General features: G+C 45.5%; 2 protein-coding genes across 3 annotated transcripts; both read left to right on the forward strand.

Moving 5' to 3' along the window:
• Nucleotides 1-288: 288 nt before the first annotated feature.
• uroc1 (urocanate hydratase 1) lies at nucleotides 289-12438 on the forward strand. Its single transcript, XM_058055287.1, has 20 exons — nucleotides 289-492; nucleotides 1379-1609; nucleotides 2517-2647; nucleotides 2770-2863; nucleotides 3065-3124; nucleotides 5275-5403; nucleotides 5484-5545; nucleotides 5677-5743; nucleotides 6316-6459; nucleotides 6552-6640; nucleotides 7107-7169; nucleotides 7263-7442; nucleotides 7519-7616; nucleotides 7726-7798; nucleotides 8059-8248; nucleotides 8323-8421; nucleotides 8495-8594; nucleotides 11385-11466; nucleotides 11576-11675; nucleotides 11734-12438. Exons 2-20 carry the CDS (start codon nucleotides 1484-1486, stop codon nucleotides 11872-11874), a joined length of 2028 nt encoding a protein of 675 aa, XP_057911270.1. The 5' UTR covers nucleotides 289-492; nucleotides 1379-1483; the 3' UTR covers nucleotides 11875-12438.
• Nucleotides 12439-12584: 146 nt separating this feature from the next.
• LOC131106336 (MAP kinase-activated protein kinase 2-like) lies at nucleotides 12585-19384 on the forward strand. Of its 2 annotated transcripts, none has more exons than XR_009120068.1 (10): nucleotides 12585-13226; nucleotides 13942-14081; nucleotides 14690-14754; nucleotides 14870-14949; nucleotides 15009-15135; nucleotides 15497-15572; nucleotides 15644-15768; nucleotides 16472-16598; nucleotides 16666-16746; nucleotides 16822-16888. XR_009120068.1 is itself a non-coding variant. In XM_058055288.1 (10 exons), exons 1-10 carry the CDS (start codon nucleotides 12969-12971, stop codon nucleotides 16939-16941), a joined length of 1158 nt encoding a protein of 385 aa, XP_057911271.1. In that variant the 5' UTR covers nucleotides 12585-12968; the 3' UTR covers nucleotides 16942-19384. The 2 variants fall into 2 exon arrangements, 1 of the variants encoding a protein (XP_057911271.1); XM_058055288.1 differs by having other exon boundaries at nucleotides 16472-16557; nucleotides 16822-19384.
• The last annotated feature ends 226 nt before the right edge of the window (nucleotides 19385-19610 follow it).

The following is a 19610-nucleotide window of genomic DNA, read 5'->3' on the forward strand; positions in this document are numbered from 1 at the left end:
GCATACAGGGTTCCCTCACTCTAACGTGGTTCACCTTTCACTGATTGGCTTTTTGGAGACTTTTTCTACTTTTATTATTACAGCATGAACACTGTTAGGGCCAAGCCTGGACCTTTAAGAAGAATTGCATTGTGGGAAGTTGGGTCTCTTTCTCTCTCTCTCGCTCTCTCTTCCCTCCTCTGTCTGCACCGCCCATTATTTTCTGCATCCTGATTGGCTGTAGTGTAGATCAATCTCCATCGTGCTGCTCTACCGGCTCAGCATTATTTGCTTGCTTGCTAGCTGGCTTGTAAATGAATCCTGGGTTGGAAGAAATAGTCGCAAATTTGCGTAAATATTATGAGAATAAATTTGTTAAATGAGCGGAAAATGGTAATATTCCAAGAATAAAGTCACGAGTCTTTTAGGAGCCGATGGAAGGAAGAACAACACATGTATCGATGTTAAGTGGTAGCGGTAAATGTGTTAGGGAAAAATCTGTTATTTTGGCAGGTAAGTGACTAGTTGTACAGTACACTTTTACCTCCTTTATGTCCTTTAGACCCGAGCAAGTGACTTTCTAAATACGGCATTAGTCCCCGTAGACATGAAATATCAACTTTACTATCATGAATTGACTTTGTTTACATCCCATTGTACAACTCCTACGCTGCAGGGACCCAAGGCGGCTGCTCGCTAGCAAGCTAGCCAGTTAGCATTGTATTCATTCTTTTAAACTAACTTAAGAAGCCACAAATGTCCGACTTTCACAGGATGGGAGGATAGCTTTTATCCGCCTTATCGTGTGGGGCGTATCATGTCTGAATGATTTGCGTCATTATTATCCTGGTGTGCACATGAAAATCCACATACAACATAGGACATATCAGTTTAATGTGGGAGTGGATGGAGTATAAGAATGCGAGTCTGAAGGGGTTAAATATAGTTGGATATAGTCATAAAGTCCATATGTCGGTTGAGCCTGTCTACTATGTTACTATGTTGCCTGCAATGACGGGTGGACTGGGACGTGTACCATTCTACCAACAAAGTACGCCGATGTCTGATGGCAGCAATGCGCGTCCTTAAACATCCAGCAGGTGTCAGTATTGAGCAAGGCAGTAGAGATACAGTGTAGGTCATGTGCCGCAACGCTTCCGCTGACCACAATACTACATATCACTTGTATTTCCGTTTGGACTACTAGTAGGGCATAGTCTACCACCACACATTAACCATTCATCATTCATACATCTGTGATGCAGCGAGGGAGTGATTCCTGTTTACCAGGAATCATACATATTTCTTCCCTTGTCCAAAGGTTTTGTCCACTGAACCACTTCAAAATATGCAATCAATAATTACCAAACACGCTTTCCTGTCATTGGTGGATTCCCAGAGAGGGCAAAGATGAGCACCCGGTCAAGCGGCCTTAAATGCGTGGCCGCGCTCCCACAGCGGCCTTTCAACGTGACCTGCAGCTGCCGAGCAGACATTCAGCACCATGTCCACCCTGAAGGACATCTGCAGCGGTTTACCTCTGGACCCTTTGCCCCCGAGCCGAGCTCGAGACCCTGGCCTGCCCCATGCGCCCGTCCGCACGCCAAACCTCACAGCTCAAGAGGAGCAGGTGAGTAGGCCGCAGATGAAAAGCAAGGAATGCCACCGTGGCCTTCACTGCTCGTGGAAAATATTAATATAATAACATTTCAGATACAAAGCATTTCAAAGTAAAATCTCTGATTTCCTAGCAGCAGCGGCCTGTGATCGGCAGATGGGCAAACCCGTAGTACGGTTGCATCATCATTGTTGACGAGTGCCGCACTGAATATTGATTCTTCTCTAACGTCCTCCCTTCCCTGCCAACATGCAACATCATCTTTAGTTAATCATCAACGGAGACGTTGGACGGCAAACATCTACTCATGCACCCTGATTCATCCTCACAGGAATACAAACATCACCGCAAACATCACAGTATCAAAGTCAAATACCATACCGAATTACCTCTACAATTACAAATATTAGTGGTGCATCATTGTTTATTGTCACCTCAATATGACGGAATTATGAAATCATACCAATAAAATCCATCTTTTTAAAAAAACACTCCAATGAGGCGAGATTAGTGGTACTGTGCACGCTGAGCAAATCAAGCGCTCCTTTTTTTTCCTGCCTGTGACTTTACCGGCCTACGTTGACTTCCCGAGATCCCTTGTGGACGAACATTCACTTTAAGAGGAGTGCACCCCGACACGGGGGGGGATAAAACACACAAAAAACAAGACCCGGGCCACAAACGGCCTCCAGGCCACACTCTGGACACCCACTGGCTTACAGCTAATAAAAAGCCCAAATGCAGTATGTGATCACATGTGGAAATGTTCCAAAGAAAGAACACTGTAAAGGTGGTCGGTACTCCAACCAACACATGGACTCTAAAACCTGGAATTGCTTTCTCAGCCTGACTTCCATATTCTACTTGCAACGTATTCTAGAGCAGTAATGCATGTGTTTTTTCCATGTGTTCCCTGTAGCTGGCACTAAGGAACGCCCTGCGCTACTTCCCCCCGGCCCACCATGCAACCCTGGCACCAGAGTTTGCAGTAGAACTGCGGCAGTATGGCCACATCTACATGTACCGCTTCTGTCCCACGCTACGCATGAGGTGACCACGCCGCTTCACTGGCTGACGGGCTGGCTGACGGGGCTTCCACGCCACTTCACAGAGGTTCTGCCGTCCTATACTGAGGTGTTCCTAATATTTTGTCCATACACCCTCTTCCTCAGAGCGTACCCCCTACACGAGTACCCGTGCCGCACACGCCAAGCCGCCGCCATCATGCTCATGATCATGAACAACCTGGACCCGGCTGTGGCCCAGGTCAGCTTCCACCAGCACTAGACTAAGTAATACTGTATAAACAGGATGTATGCGGCGTATAAACAGGATGTATGCGGCGTATAAACAGGATGTATGCGCCATGTATACAGGATGTATGCGGCACGTATACAGGATGTATGCGGCACGTATACAGGATGTATGCGGCACGTATAGACTAAGTGGCCTGGCTGTGTGTGTTAGTTCCCCCAGGAGCTGGTGACATATGGAGGAAATGGGCAGGTGTTCAGTAACTGGGCCCAGGTAAGACCTTTCTTTGTTGATGATGATGATGATGATGTACCCTGACAGGACACAACATTAGGTACACCTACACACAAGAGCTGGTCGGCCTCCGATACATTTTATTGGAACCTCACCGCTGCAAAAAATGTATATTAGCAAAATAAGGTCATAATATTCCAAGAAATAGAGCCATCCTACAGGGGAAAAATCTGTCCTTTTATGAGAATAATCAAAAAAAAAGAGAATTTTACAAGCATAAAGTTGAAATATTAAAAACAAGATGTGATTTTTTCTGTTTATGATGATGGAAAAAGCTCGTTATGATTTTACAAGAATAAATCCTGATATTCTGAAGAAAAATCAAGAGCATGAATTTTGAAATCTTAAAGAGAAAGGATGTTATTTTCTAAACTTCTATTATGGGAAGCAAAGCATTATGAAAGCAGAATAACGTCATAATATCAGGAGAAGAAAGTTGTCATATGGGGGAGGGGTCATCATTTGACAATAATGTATTGATAATAGGAAATGAATTAGGAGTATAAAGTTGAAATATGAAAGAAAAAATATGTTATCTTCCAAAGCGGTGCGTGTAGACCTGTAGAGGTGTAGACCTGTAGAGGTGAAGACCTGTAGAGGTGTAGACTTGTAGAACTGTAGACCTGTAGAGGTGTAGACTTGTAGACCTGTAGAGGTGTCGACCTGTAGAGGTGTCGACCTGTAGAGGTGTAGACCTGTAGAGGTGTCGACCTGTAGAGGTGTCGACCTGTAGACCTGTAGACCTGTAGAGGTGTCGACCTGTAGAGGTGTAGACCTGTAGAGGTGTCGACCTGTAGAGGTGTAGACCTGTAGAGGTGTCGACCTGTAGAACTGTAGACCTGTAGAGGTGTCGACCTGCAGAGGTGTCGACCTGCAGAGGTGTCGACCTGCAGAGGTGTAGACCTGTAGAGGTGTAGACCTGTAGAGGTGTAGACCTGTAGAGGTGTAGACCTGTAGAGGTGTAGACCTGTAGAACTGTAGACCTGTAGAGGTGTCGACCTGCAGAGGTGTCGACCTGCAGAGGTGTCGACCTGTAGAGGTGTAGACCTGTAGAGGTGTAGACCTGTAGAGGTGTCGACCTGCAGAGGTGTCGACCTGTAGACCTGTAGACCTGTAGAGGTGTCGACCTGCAGAGGTGTAGACCTGTAGAGGTGTAGACCTGTAGAGGTGTCGACCTGTAGACCTGTAGACCTGTAGAGGTGTAGACCTGTAGAGGTGTCGACCTGCAGAGGTGTAGACCTGTAGAGGTGTCGACCTGTAGACCTGTAGACCTGTAGAGGTGTCGACCTGCAGAGGTGTCGACCTGCAGAGGTGTAGACCTGTAGAGGTGTCGACCTGTAGAGGTGTCGACCTGTAGAGGTGTCGACCTGCAGAGGTGTAGACCTGTAGAGGTGTAGACCTGTAGAGGTGTCGACCTGCAGAGGTGTAGACCTGCAGAGGTGTAGACCTGTAGAGGTGTAGACCTGTAGAGGTGTCGACCTGTAGACCTGTAGACCTGTAGAGGTGTCGACCTGCAGAGGTGTCGACCTGCAGAGGTGTAGACCTGTAGAGGTGTCGACCTGTAGAGGTGTCGACCTGTAGAGGTGTCGACCTGTAGAGGTGTCGACCTGCAGAGGTGTAGACCTGTAGAGGTGTAGACCTGTAGAGGTGTCGACCTGCAGAGGTGTAGACCTGTAGAGGTGTAGACCTGTAGAGGTGTAGACCTGTAGAGGTGTCGACCTGTAGAGGTGTCGACCTGTAGAGGTGTCGACCTGTAGAGGTGTCGACCTGTAGACCTGTAGACCTGTAGAGGTGTCGACCTGTAGAGGTGTCGACCTGTAGAGGTGTCGACCTGTAGACCTGTAGAGGTGTAGAACTGTAGAGGTGTAGAACTGTAGAGGTGTAGACCTGTAGAGGTGTAGACCTGTAGAGGTGTAGACCTGTAGAGGTGTAGACCTGTAGAGGTGTAGAACTGTAGAGGTGTAGACCTGTAGAACTGTAGACCTGTAGAGGTGTCGACCTGTAAGAGGTGTCGACCTGTAAGAGGTGTCGACCTGTAGAGGTGTAGACCTGTAGAACTGTAGATCTGTAGAACTGTAGACCTGTAGAACTGTAGACGTGTGGAGGTAGCTGAGGTGTTTGTGTTGCAGTTCCGCCTGGTGATGCGTTACCTGAGCGAGATGACTGAGGAGCAGACCTTGGTCATGTACAGCGGTCACCCCATGGGTCTCTTCCCCAGCCTGCCTTCCTCGCCCCGCGCCATCATCACCAACGGCATGGTAGCTCAGCCAAGGCTTCTGGGTCTGGTTCTTTCCTCCCCGTCACCTCACCCCTCTTTCCTTTGCTCCGCTTCCCACAGGTTATTCCCAACTACTCCTCCAGGGAGCAGTATGAGCGCATGTTTGCTTTGGGCGTGTCAATGCAAGTACACCATCATCAGTAGACTGACTAGCATCCTAGCTTCCAGCCATCACCCTCATCAGGAATCCATCATCCATCAATCCACCAATCTGTCAATCAATACCGTCTGCATTTTGCATCTTTCTTTGCAGGTACGGCCAAATGACTGCAGGAAGCTACTGCTACATTGGACCTCAAGGGATTGTTCATGGCACTATGGTACCATAACTCATCATATTCATATTCATAACACATGCTACGCCGTCATATTCACCATACTTGGTACACCATATATCTTCATAATAATAACACTATGCATCCAATGGAAAGGAAAATAATCATTCTACATGATTCACATCCATTCAAATTGCCAATGAATTCATATCATCATGATATGAGCATGATATGACATGATATTCATTCTTTGAGGACCACTGTATTGATTTTATCATGGTATCCTTACAAAAAGAAAAAATATATATCCATATATTATAATATATACATGTGTTATGTGTTATAATATATATATAAATATTTCAATGATAATTGAAGGTTATTTTTAAGTATCAATATTACGAAACATATATATATATCATATATCGTACATCATATATCATACATCATATCATCCAGAAAAGACATGTTCTTCATGAAAAGATGCTGTTATGAATTATGCGAGTTGAATGTCTTTGACAGCGATATGAAGTCCTTCTTGATGACGATGATGAAGATTTTAGTCCTTGTGGTCGTTTGTTGTTTTAAAAGATGGCCGTGTTTAATTTCCCGTGCAGCTGACGGTGCTGAACGCCGGTCGGAGATACCTGGGTTCTGGTGACCTGAGGGGGCGGGTCTTTGTCACCTCCGGTCTGGGGGGCATGAGCGGCGCTCAGGCGAAAGCCGCCGTCATCGCCGGCTGCATCGGCGTGATTGCGGAGGTGAGTCGGGTCCGCTCGGGTGGCGCATCCAAGACACGGTGGACAGTGTGTGTGTGTGTGTGTGTGTGTGTGTGTGTGTGTGTGTGTGTTAGGTGGACGAGGCGCCCCTGAGGAAGAGACACCAGCAGGGTTGGCTGATGGAGGTGACGGCAGATATGGATGAGTGCATTCAACGCATCAGGTAACACGCAGGTCATCCATCTTGGATGGCATGGTACTGCATGTCACTCTACAGGTACCTTACTACTGCTTAGTATGGCGTATGTGTGTAGAATACTGTAGTATTGTTACTATTACTGTGACTACTCCATCCATTCTATGGCTAGGTACTACTTTAGTACCTACCTTTGATTTTATGGTCGTCTTCCAAGGTGACCTCCCATCAAACCTATCAAGTGTTTCCAACTGGAATGTTGATGGAGCTTTGTTGACACAAAAGTCTTTATTATTACTTTTATTATTATTACTATTACTAAGCTTACATCATTTCACTCAATTCATCAATAGCGTATAAAAGCATGTCAAATTATGAGAAAAAGGCTTAAAGCAACAAAGCTGTTGGAAGCCCTGATGTCAAGGGAGTTTGCGTTTGAGAAGAAGGCCACCCCACCCCAGAGGTAAAAATGCTCAATGTCGGCGTCTTTCAGGGAATCTCGAAGCGCAAAGACTCCCCTCAGTCTGGGTTACCACGGCAACATTGTGGACCTGTGGTGAGTGCCAAGCATCTACAATGATAGCCGGCTTAACGTAGTCCAGTATTTGACCTGGCCAGTTGTGTTCATATCTGGCTCTTTCTGGATCAGGGAGCGTCTGCTTTTGGAGTACCAGAGGACGGGTGAACTCCTGGTGGATCTGGGCTCAGACCAGACCTCCCTTCACAACCCCTTCAATGGCGGCTACTACCCAGTGCAGCTCAGCTTCCGCCAGGCCGACCGGCTGATGTCCACGGATCCCGGCCTGTTCCGCCTCACGGTCCAAGAAAGGTGGCGGCGTTCACGCTTCGCTCATATCGCAGCACACTTCCTGTCAGGCTAACGCACGTCACACTCACTCCCACAGCCTGCGAAGACACGTCAACGCCATCAACAAGCTGTCGGATGCCGGCATGTTCTTTTGGGACTATGGAAACGCCTTTCTACTGGAAGCACAGAGAGCTGGTAGCCAACACGACGTTCATCATGATATATAGTATATCAACATATATGTACTATGGAATATACATACACGTATATGCACCTACCTTGGCTTTGCTCTTGCTTTTCAAAGGTGCTCAGGTAGAAAAGGTTGGCGGAGGAGCCACAGAATTCCGTTACCCGTCTTACGTTCAACACATCATGGGGTGAGACGCTTACAAACACCATCACATGCCGCTGAAGTTGTCAGCGTTGTTTGTACGTTACATATCATGGGTGGATGGATGGATGGATGGATGGAAGAATGGAAGGATGGATGGATGGGTTAGGGTTAGGGTGTGCGTGGGATTGTGCGTGTTTGATCATAAGCAAATGTTTGGAATCATACGTAAGACACATTCCTCAGACAACATGGCTGAAAACGCCAGTGACTCAGCAGTGATGTGAGCATGTCTCCGGCATGCAGGGACATTTTCTCTTTGGGCTTCGGTCCATTCCGCTGGGTGTGCACCTCCGGCGATCCCCAGGATCTCGCCCGAACCGATGAGCTGGCCGCCTCGGTCCTGGAGGACATCAGCGCCAACGTGACAGATGGAATCAGACAGCAGTACGATGACAACATCCTGTGGATCAGGGAGGCTGGGAAGCACCAAATGGTCTGCACCTACCGTACCGTACCGTACCGTGTCCCGCTAGGATGGTCATCAGCGTGTGTGTCCACCTGCTGCAGGTTGTGGGATCCCAGGCCAGAATCCTCTACTCGGACCAGAAAGGAAGAGTGGCCATCGCTCTGGCCATCAACCGAGCCGTCGCCAATGGACAAGTTTCTGTAAGAAACATCCTCTTCCTCCTCACCTTGCATAAGCACCAAGCATCAAGTTCTCACCTCCCTGGTGTGGTAGGCTCCTGTGGTGATCAGCAGAGACCACCATGACGTCAGCGGCACCGACAGCCCCTTCAGGGAGACCTCCAACGTGTACGACGGATCTGCCTTCTGTGCCGGTGGGCCTCCTCCTTCACCTCCTCACCGGGGGTGTCCTAACTTCTTCCCTACACAAACCATGCAACTTTGACATTTGTTCCAATATGCTGTACACTTTTGTGTTCTAATATGCTAGAACGTCTGGTGTACACTGTACACTTTTATGTTCTAGTATGCTAGAACGTCTGGTGTACACTGTACACTTTTATGTTCTAGTATGCTAGAACGTCTGGTGTACACTGTACACTTTTGTGTTCTAGTATGCTAGAACGTCTGGTGTACACTGTACACTTTTGTGTTCTAGTATGCTAGAACGTCTGGTGTATACTGTACACTTTTATGTTCTTGTATGCTAGAACGTCTGGTGTACACTGTACACTTTTATGTTCTAATATGCTAGAACGTCTGGTGTACGCTGTACACTTTTATGTTCTAGTATGCTAGAACATCTGGTGTACGCTGTACACTTTTATGTTCTAATATGCTAGAACGTCTGGTGTATGCTGTACACTTTTATGTTCTAGTATGCTAGAACGTCTGGGGTACGCTGTACACTTTTATGTTCTAGTATGCTAGAACGTCTGGTGTACACTGTACACTTTTATGTTCTAGTATGCTAGAACGTCTGGTGTACACTGTACACTTTTGTGTTCTAGTATGCTAGAACGTCTGGTGTATACTGTACACTTTTATGTTCTTGTATGCTAGAACGTCTGGTGTACACTGTACACTTTTATGTTCTAATATGCTAGAACGTCTGGTGTACGCTGTACACTTTTATGTTCTAGTATGCTAGAACGTCTGGTGTACGCTGTACACTTTTATGTTCTAGTATGCTAGAACATCTGGTGTACGCTGTACACTTTTATGTTCTAATATGCTAGAACGTCTGGTGTATGCTGTACACTTTTATGTTCTAGTATGCTAGAACGTCTGGGGTACGCTGTACACTTTTATGTTCTAGTATGCTAGAACGTCTGGTGTACACTGTACACTTTTATGTTCTAGTATGCTAGAACGTCTGGTGTACACTGTACACTTTTGTGTTCTAGTATGCTAGAACGTCTGGTGTACACTGTACACTTTTGTGTTCTAGTATGCTAGAACGTCTGGTGTATACTGTACACTTTTATGTTCTTGTATGCTAGAACGTCTGGTGTACACTGTACACTTTTATGTTCTAATATGCTAGAACGTCTGGTGTACGCTGTACACTTTTATGTTCTAGTATGCTAGAACATCTGGTGTACGCTGTACACTTTTATGTTCTAATATGCTAGAACGTCTGGTGTATGCTGTACACTTTTATGTTCTAGTATGCTAGAACGTCTGGGGTACGCTGTACACTTTTATGTTCTAGTATGCTAGAACGTCTGGTGTACACTGTACACTTTTATGTTCTAGTATGCTAGAACGTCTGGTGTACACTGTACACTTTTGTGTTCTAGTATGCTAGAACGTCTGGTGTACACTGTACACTTTTGTGTTCTAGTATGCTAGAACGTCTGGTGTATACTGTACACTTTTATGTTCTTGTATGCTAGAACGTCTGGTGTACACTGTACACTTTTATGTTCTAATATGCTAGAACGTCTGGTGTACACTGTACACTTTTATGTTCTAGTATGCTAGAACATCTGGTGTACACTGTACACTTTTATGTTCTAATATGCTAGAACGTCTGGTGTATGCTGTACACTTTTATGTTCTAGTATGCTAGAACGTCTGGGGTACGCTGTACACTTTTATGTTCTAGTATGCTAGAACGTCTGGTGTACACTGTACACTTTTATGTTCTAGTATGCTAGAACGTCTGGTGTACACTGTACACTTTTATGTTCTAGTATGCTAGAACGTCTGGTGTACACTGTACACTTTTGTTCTAGTATGCTAGAACGTCTGGTGTATACTGTACACTTTTATGTTCTAATATGCTAGAACGTCTGGTGTATGCTGTACACTTTTATGTTCTAGTATGCTAGAACGTCTGGGGTACACTTTTATGTTCTAGTATGCTAGAACGTCTGGTGTACACTGTACACTTTTATGTTCTAGTATGCTAGAACGTCTGGTGTACACTGTACACTTTTATGTTCTAGTATGCTAGAACGTCTGGTGTATACTGTACACTTTTATGTTCTTGTATGCTAGAACGTCTGGTGTACACTGTACACTTTTATGTTCTAATATGCTAGAACGTCTGGTGTACACTGTACACTTTTATGTTCTAGTATGCTAGAACATCTGGTGTACACTGTACACTTTTATGTTCTAATATGCTAGAACGTCTGGTGTATGCTGTACACTTTTATGTTCTAGTATGCTAGAACGTCTGGGGTACGCTGTACACTTTTATGTTCTAGTATGCTAGAACGTCTGGTGTACACTGTACACTTTTATGTTCTAGTATGCTAGAACGTCTGGTGTACACTGTACACTTTTATGTTCTAGTATGCTAGAACGTCTGGTGTACACTGTACACTTTTGTTCTAGTATGCTAGAACGTCTGGTGTACACTGTACACTTTTATGTTCTAGTATGCTAGAACGTCTGGTGTATGCTGTACACTTTTATGTTCTAGTATGCTAGAACGTCTGGGGTACACTGTACACTTTTATGTTCTAATATGCTAGAACGTCTGGTGTACACTGTACACTTTTATGTTCTAGTATGCTAGAATGTCTGGTGTACACTGTACACTTTTATGTTCTAGTATGCTAGAACATCTGGTGTACACTGTACACTTTTTCCCAACCTAATTTTCCAAAAAACAACTTTATGTCGCTTTCTTTGGTCTCGATGTTTTCCAGATATGGCGGTTCAGAACTTTGTGGGCGATGCGTTCAGGGGCGCCACCTGGGTGGCCCTGCACAACGGCGGCGGCGTCGGCTGGTAAGGCCCGTCCTCCATCAGCATCCCACACCCGCGCGCTGCTGCGGCGTGACTTGACCGCTGCGGCGTGACTTGACCGCTGCGGCGTGACTTGACGCTCCATCCGCAGGGGCGAGGTGATGAACGGAGGCTTCGGCCTGCTGCTGGACGGCAGCGAGGAGGCGGCAAAGCGAGCCTCCCTGATGCTCAGCTGGGACGTCTCCAACGGGGTAAGCGGAGGGCGTAAGGCGGCGGTGGCCGACCAACGCTCATGTCTGTGTGCGGCAGGTGGCACGCCGCTGCTGGTGCGGAAACGCCAACGCCTACCAGACCATCCAGCGCACCATGGAGGAGGATGGAAAGCTGTGGGTCACCTTGCCTTTTCCTGTGGAGGATGAGCACATCCTGGACCGGGCCCTGCAGGGCTAGCTTAGCATACGTCCTAGCGTATGCTAAAGGGGAACATTCAGGGTGTTTGAAAGCACATCTCATGAGATCTAACTGAGAGCTGTTTTTCATATTCATATTCATATTCATATAGAGTCCCTGTCATGCAGCCAAATAATCCATGACTGTGGCAAACAGCTCTCAGTAGGATGCACTGCTGTGATAAATACATAATATTTATGGTGGCCCCTATGGGTGTGGTCAGACGATGTGCTAGCATACATACCGATATCCTGCTTATGTCCAATGTTTGTTTCCCTACATATCTAAACGTAATGTTTTATCACTTATGTCCAATGTTTCCCTACATATCTAAACCTAATGTTTTATCACTTATGTCCAATGTTTCCCTACATATCTAAACCTAATGTTTTATCACTTATGTCCAATGTTTCCCTACATATCTAAACATCATGTTTTATCGCGTATATTCAATGTTTCTCTGCATATATAAACATGTTTTATGGCATATGTCCAATGTTTCCCTCTGTTACATGTAACTGATCGTGGTAGCCCGCCACACCCTGAAAATGAACTTGAAAACAATGTTGTATCAGTGTATATTCTGCTTGTGCTATAATTATTATTATTATTTCCCCTCATGTAGAGCACAATTAGTTAGAAAACAAATTTCACTTTGCTTTATTTTGAAGATCATGCACCGGAATAGCTGTCTATCGTAGCTAGATCACGTGAGCTAGAAATTCATGCTAACCTTAAAGTGTCTTAATAATGTTGTCCCGATGTATGTCCAATGTTTCTCTGCATACATAATCCTAATGTATTATTACGTAGGGCCGATGTTTGATTGCCCTGCATATAGAATGTCATCCATGATCACGTGTGTCCAATGTTTGGTTTCCCTGCACGTGCAACGTCGTGCATCCATCACGTATTGACGTGGCGTTGGTCCTTTAAGGGAGTGTGACGTCAGAGATGATCTACAGGGAGAGTCAAATCATCGTCACGAGGGACACGTCTGTTCGATGCCTGCTTGAATATGTTCCACGGTGTTCCAAGGAAGCCCGGATCCATTGGCGGGGAACTAGAAAAGCCACGTGCGCACTGGATGAAGGATGCATGAAGACGACGCGGAGGTGATGACCGCTCAACCCGGGACCGGCTGCGTCATGGCCGGATGTAGCAGCGGCAGCAGCGGCAGCGGCAGCGGCAGCGGCGTCCTCCCGCCCCCTGCTCACCCCGCGCCAGTGAAGTTGAGGAAGAACGCGGTGACGGACGACTATGACGTCACCTCGGAGGTGCTCGGATTGGGAACCAACGGCAAAGTGCTGGAATGTTTCTGCAAGCGGACCGGAGAGAAATGTGCTATAAAGGTGCGTCCGTCTTCACTGTCACGTGTTTCCCATTGGTTAGTGCGCAGACCTCACAGCTAGGAGACCAGGGTTCAATTCCACCCTCGGCCATCTCTGTGTGGAGTTTGCATGTTCTCCCCGTGCATGCGTGGGTTTTCTCCGGGTACTCCGGTTTCCTCCCACATTCCAAAAACATGCTAGGTTAATTAGCCACTCCAAATTGTCCATAGGTATGAATGTGAGTGTGAATGGTTGTTTGTCTATATGTGGCCTGGGATTGGCTGGCCACCAGTCCAGGGTGTACCCCGCCTCTCGCCCGAAGACAGCTGGGATAGGCTCCAGCACCCCCGCGACCCTTGTGAGGAAAAAGCGGTAGAAAATGAATGAATGATATTCCTGGTTTTGCAGATGAATGAATTTTCCTGAAGTAGGATTCCTTATTTAGAAATCTACACTATTTCCAAACCTTCCAAATCCACCGTTAAACATCATTAGAGTCCTCTTGGTGAGCAATAACACCCCTATAGTCACATTTCTACTCTTATTAGCCACTATAGTCCACATAATGAACCAGTGCTGCTGTGTGTTGCCTATACGTGGCCCACTTAGAGGGGACGTGAGTGGGCTCCCCTCTAAGGTGGGCTCCCCTCTAAGTGGCCCCCAAGAGCCGTTTAGACTGTTTTATGCCGGCAGCAAAGCTTGATGAAGTTCTTCCGCTTGGTGACGTTTGGAACAGATATTGAACGACACACCCAAAGCTCGGCGGGAGGTGGATCTGCACTGGAGAGCTTCTGGGGGTCCACATGTGGTCCGCATCCTCAGCCTGTACGAGAACATGCGCCAAGGGAAGAAATGTCTGCTCATCGTCATGGAGTGGTGAGGAGAGCTTCTTCTTATTTGCTAGGTTCTGGCATGGTCACAGACGTGTCTGTACATGGAGGTGTCCATACATGGAGGTGTCCATAGATGGAGGTGTCCATAGATGGAGGTGTCCATAGATGGAGGTGTCCATACATGGAGGTGTCCATACATGGAGGTGTCCGTACATGGAGGTGTCCGTACATGGAGGTGTCCATACATGGAGGTGTCCATACATGGAGGTGTCCATACATGGAGGTGTCCATACATGGAGGTGTCCATAGATGGAGGTGTCCATACACGGAGGTGTCCATAGATGGAGGTGTCCATACACGGAGGTGTCCATCGATGGAGGTGTCCATAGATGGAGGTGTCCATCCATGGAGGTGTCCATACACAGAGGTGTCCATAGATGGAGGTGTCCATAGATGGAGGTGTCCATCCATGGAGGTGTCCATACACGGAGGTGTCCATAGATGGAGGTGTCCATAGATGGAGATGTCCATCCATGGAGGTGTCCATACTGCCTCCATTAGTTTTGGAAGGATGCTTTTCTATTTGGAGGTCTGAGCTCCAGGGAGTGGGATTGTGGTGACGTCCCCTGATGGTTGCCGTCTGTGTGTTAGCATGGAGGGAGGCGAGCTGTTCTCTTGCATCCAGGCCAGAGGGGACCAGGCCTTCACTGAGAGAGGTGGGTCACGCTCCTCACGCTAAATATCTCGAGTGGACCTCGCCAGAGAGCTGAGGGAGGTCACTTCCCCAACGTATTTTGACATCTTTGCAATCTCCAATCTCTGTCTACCTAGAGGCGTCCGAGATCATGCGTGACATCGGCTCAGCCATCCAGTACCTCCATCTTATGGACATCGCCCACAGGGACGTCAAGGTAGAACACGTAAAACAACATCTTCCATCCGGATGATCTCCTCATGTCTGTCACTTCAGCCTGAAAACCTGCTGTACAGCACCAAGGACAGCAACGCTGCTCTCAAACTGACCGACTTTGGCTTCGCAAAGGAGACCACGCCCCACAACGCCCTACAAACGCCCTGTTACACGCCATACTATGTTGGTGGGTGTTTACGTCTCACACGCCATGAGATCAGGGGGGTGTTTACATCTCACACGCCATACTGTAGGTACCATACTATACTATAAGTACTATAGGTACCATACTATACTATAAGTACTGTAGGTCCCCCAATGATGCACATTAGCACTCAGTCATCAAATCTTACCTTCATGGGTTCCCACTTAGTGTCAGCAAATAGGAGGTGAAAGGAGGTTGCTATGATAGGCAATGATGTATCTTTGCTGGGCGTTTCTACTCATGAACGTTCTAATCTGGTGCGTGTGTGCGTGTGTGCATGTGTGTGCGTGTGTGCATGTGTGTGTATGCGTGTGTGTGTGCGTGTGCGCGTGTGTCCACTCAGCTCCTGAAGTGCTGAGCTCGGAGAAATACGACAAGTCATGTGACATGTGGTCCCTGGGCGTCATCATGTACATCCTGTGAGTATGAAGAGCGTCCGGCGAGAGCGATCCGGTTTCCACGTTTCCCGTCTTTTGTCTTTTCCCATCAGGCTGTGCGGATTCCCTCCCTTCTCCTCCAGCTCCGGCCAGGCCATCTCTCCCGGGATGAAGCAGCGCATCCGACTGGGACAGTACCAGTTCCCGGAACCCGAGTGGTCGGACGTTTCCGAGGAAGGTGAGAAGTGGAAGCGTGTGCCGGATGGTAGCGTGGAAGCTAAGGATGCGTTCATTAGCTTCTTGTGACGTCACACGCCTAGCGGACACAAGATTAGGTACACCTGCACACGGAATGAGATCCAGCACAAGAAGTTGCATCATCCAAAGGTTTTGATGTAAGTGGAGCACTTGGGTGCAGGACTTGATGCCAACCAGCAGAGGCGCCCTTGAGTCAGTCTTATGTAGTTAGCTAGCCCAAGAAGGGGGTGGGGGGGGTGGAGCTCCTTCCACGCTACGGCACAACTCCTCCAGGTACGAGTATACTATAATACAACACTGGCATGGAAACAGGAGTTCAGTACATTCATGCAAACATTCTACCATCCCGTGTAAAAAAGAATGCAGCAATTGTAGTGGAAACAGGAGTTCAGAACATTCACACAAATATTCACCCTTTCCATTTAAAACTCATTTAAAAAAAATGACAATTGCCATGGAAACAGGAGTTCAGAACATTCACATCAATATTTTCCCATCTTATATTAAATAATGTGGGGAAAATGAATGGAAAGAGGAGTTCAGAATGTTCTCATTATAATGTGGAAAAAGAATGAAGTGGCATGGAAACAGGAGTTGAGAGACTAAGTGTGTGTGTGTGTGTGTGTGTGTGTGTGTGTGTGTGTGTGTGTGTGTGTGTGTGTGTGTGTGTGTGTGTTGTGCAGCCAAGCAGCTGATAGTGCAGCTGCTGAAGACGGAGCCGAGCGAAAGGATGAGCGTGGGCCAGTTCATGAGCCATCCGTGGATCAGCGTAAGTGGCCATGTTGGTTCATGAGCCATCCGTGGATCAGCGTAAGTGGCCACGTGGGCGTGTTCAGCCATGACATCCTTCTTGCGTGTGTGCGTTCTCCCCCCACAGCAGTCCGCGGACGTCCCCCCCACCCCCCTCCACACCTCGCGTGTTCTGAGCCAGGACAGAGAACTGTGGGACGACGTGAAGGTGAGCGTCCCCGTCCGGATGTTTGTGTGGGCGACAGGAGGAGGTCAGGCTGACGTGCTGGGTTGGTTCCATCAGGGGGAAATGACCAACGTCTTGGCCACCATGCGTGTGGACCACAAGCAGAAAAAGATGATGATTAAAGATCTGGACACGTCCAACAACCCCCTGCTCAACAAAAGACGCAAGAGGACGTGAGGAGACCAAGGTCCCGACGGTAGAACACAATGATCAGAATCCTGGCCAGAATGCACCACTTCCTGGTCCACTCACGTTGACATCGTACGCAGACACGAGACCACAACAAGTCTACTCACGAGTAGCAGCGCTAGTCTGGCTCTATTTCTATTCATGTCCATTCATTGTCTTAGGAAAACACAAGGGAACACTATTTAGCATGTCTTCTGTTAGCATACTACAACATCAAGTAGGAAAATACACAGTCAACTTGTCAAGGGAACACTATTTAGCGTGTCTTCTGTTAGCATACTACAACATCAAGTAGGAAAATACACAGTCAACTTGTCAAGGGAACACTATTTAGCGTGTCTTCTGTTAGCATACTACAACATCAAGTAGGAAAATACACAGTCAACTTGTCAAGGGAACACTATTTAGCGTGTCTTCTGTTAGCATACTACAACATCAAGTAGGAAAATACACAGTCAACTTGTCAAGGGAACACTATTTAGCGTGTCTTCTGTTAGCATACTACAACATCAAGTAGGAAAATACACAGTCAACTTGTCAAGGGAACACTATTTAGCGTGTCTTCTGTTAGCATACTACAACATCAAGTAGGAAAATACACAGTCAACTTGTCAAGGGAACACTATTTAGCGTGTCTTCTGTTAGCATACTACAACATCAAGTAGGAAAATACACAGTCAACTTGTCAAGGGAACACTATTTAGCGTGTCTTCTGTTAGCATACTACAACATCAAGTAGGAAAATACACAGTCAACTTGTCAAGGGAACACTATTTAGCGTGTCTTCTGTTAGCATACTACAACATCAAGTAGGAAAATACACAGTCAACTTGTCAAGGGAACACTATTTAGCGTGTCTTCTGTTAGCATACTACAACATCAAGTAGGAAAATACACAGTCAACTTGTCAAGGGAACACTATTTAGCGTGTCTTCTGTTAGCATACTACAACATCAAGTAGGAAAATACACAGTCAACTTGTCAAGGGAACACTATTTAGCGTGTCTTCTGTTAGCATACTACAACATCAAGTAGGAAAATACACAGTCAACTTGTCAAGGGAACACTATTTAGCGTGTCTTCTGTTAGCATACTACAACATCAAGTAGGAAAATACACAGTCAACTTGTCAAGGGAACACTATTTAGCGTGTCTTCTGTTAGCATACTACAACATCAAGTAGGAAAATACACAGTCAACTTGTCAAGGGAACACTATTTAGCGTGTCTTCTGTTAGCATACTAAAACAAGTATCAAGTATCTACTGTATGAAATATGATATGAGTGTAGCAGTGCAGGTATTGTTTTTATTGTCATATCCAGTGCTACCTTGGCATAAGAGTGGCCCAACTAACCAGTGCTTTTCACATTTTTACATCTCTGATGATTTTGGCATTGAACTGCCAGCTAAATTGGAGTTCCAGCTGCTATTGACGGGCTGTCAATGTGATGACCGTGGCTGAAGTCCAGTGTTTTGCTAGCGTTAGCAAACATTAGCACTCAAAGTCATCAACTTTATGCATTCCCACATATGTAGTATCAGCATTCGGGAGCAAGTATGAGGTGAAAGAAAAAGATGTCAAATCCATCCATACCTTTGCATCGGAGAACGGTGCGTCAGTGCGTTCAATGTCAAACAAGTAGGGTAAATCGCATTAAACATTCAAAAACTGGAAATAGTATTGTAATAAAATATTTACTGTAATATAATGATGAATTTCTATGTATTTCAATGAAAGAGAAATGAAATGATATTAGGTTTGCAATTTGGATGAAATGCTTTATGACTATTGCCCTGTTTTAGGTATTTGAGGTATTTAGGTATTTTTTAGGTGCATTGAGGCAAATCCTTCATAATAATAATAATTACATGTGTGTGTGTGTGGTGCAGGAACATTTCTGAACGTTCCTAAATAGGCTTTTTACTAACACACATTTACAATTTAAAACCAGTATCATAAATAAACTAACTATTATTTGGAGCTGACACAAATAAACAAGATCATGTTTGTGTGAGAGGTCTCACTCGCTCACATTTAGGATTTGCTGAACGTTTGTGGGCCAGTTTAAGAGCTAATAATAAAGAAAAATAGTAATCCAAAAATATGCTTGCTGACTGTATTGTTTAAAATAATAGCCCATAGTTCCCAAATTGACATAAAATGTTATGTATTTATCGTTGTAGTTGTACATCCAATAATTTACCACAAAGATATTCTCCCTACTTATTAGAGATAAAAAACTTATTTCCATCTGTGATTAAACGTGATTAATTGTGAGTTAACTATGGACAAAATTAAAATTAAAAATGAATCAAACTCATTTTCATCATATTTTCATATTTTAATCGATTGACAGCCCTACTTTTTACTTTATTATACATCTTTATTCTTCCATCTTTACAATTATTTTCTCGTAAATTTAGGACAATTTTTCCTCAGAAATGTATGACTTTTTATTTGAAATGTATGATTTTTAATAAATGTTCAATATTATTTCATTATTGTGCAACTTTTTCTCATAAATGTACTGCATTTTTCTTCAAATCTACTGTACTTTTTTCCTCATAAATTTATGATTTTCTATTTTAAAAGTAAGATTTCTTAATTCATGAATTTGCAATATAATATAACATTTCATAATGTTATGTTTTCTCA

This window comes from Doryrhamphus excisus, chromosome 18 (assembly GCF_030265055.1).
Source record: "Doryrhamphus excisus isolate RoL2022-K1 chromosome 18, RoL_Dexc_1.0, whole genome shotgun sequence".
In the NCBI taxonomy this organism is placed as follows: Eukaryota; Metazoa; Chordata; class Actinopteri; order Syngnathiformes; family Syngnathidae; genus Doryrhamphus; species Doryrhamphus excisus.

Bases quoted from the DNA above. Each gene is read 5' to 3' on its own strand.
- uroc1 (XM_058055287.1), top strand. From the start codon at position 1,484: ATGTCCACCCTGAAGGACATCTGCAGCGGTTTACCTCTGGACCCTTTG. The intron at 6,460-6,551 runs GTGAGTCGGGTC...TGTGTGTGTTAG, and splicing joins GCATCGGCGTGATTGCGGAG to GTGGACGAGGCGCCCCTGAG. The intron at 7,799-8,058 runs GTGAGACGCTTA...TCCGGCATGCAG, and splicing joins TACGTTCAACACATCATGGG to GGACATTTTCTCTTTGGGCT.
- LOC131106336 (XM_058055288.1), top strand. From the start codon at position 12,969: ATGCATGAAGACGACGCGGAGGTGATGACCGCTCAACCCGGGACCGGC. The intron at 15,136-15,496 runs GTGGGTGTTTAC...GTGTCCACTCAG, and splicing joins TTACACGCCATACTATGTTG to CTCCTGAAGTGCTGAGCTCG. The intron at 16,558-16,665 runs GTAAGTGGCCAT...CTCCCCCCACAG, and splicing joins TGAGCCATCCGTGGATCAGC to CAGTCCGCGGACGTCCCCCC.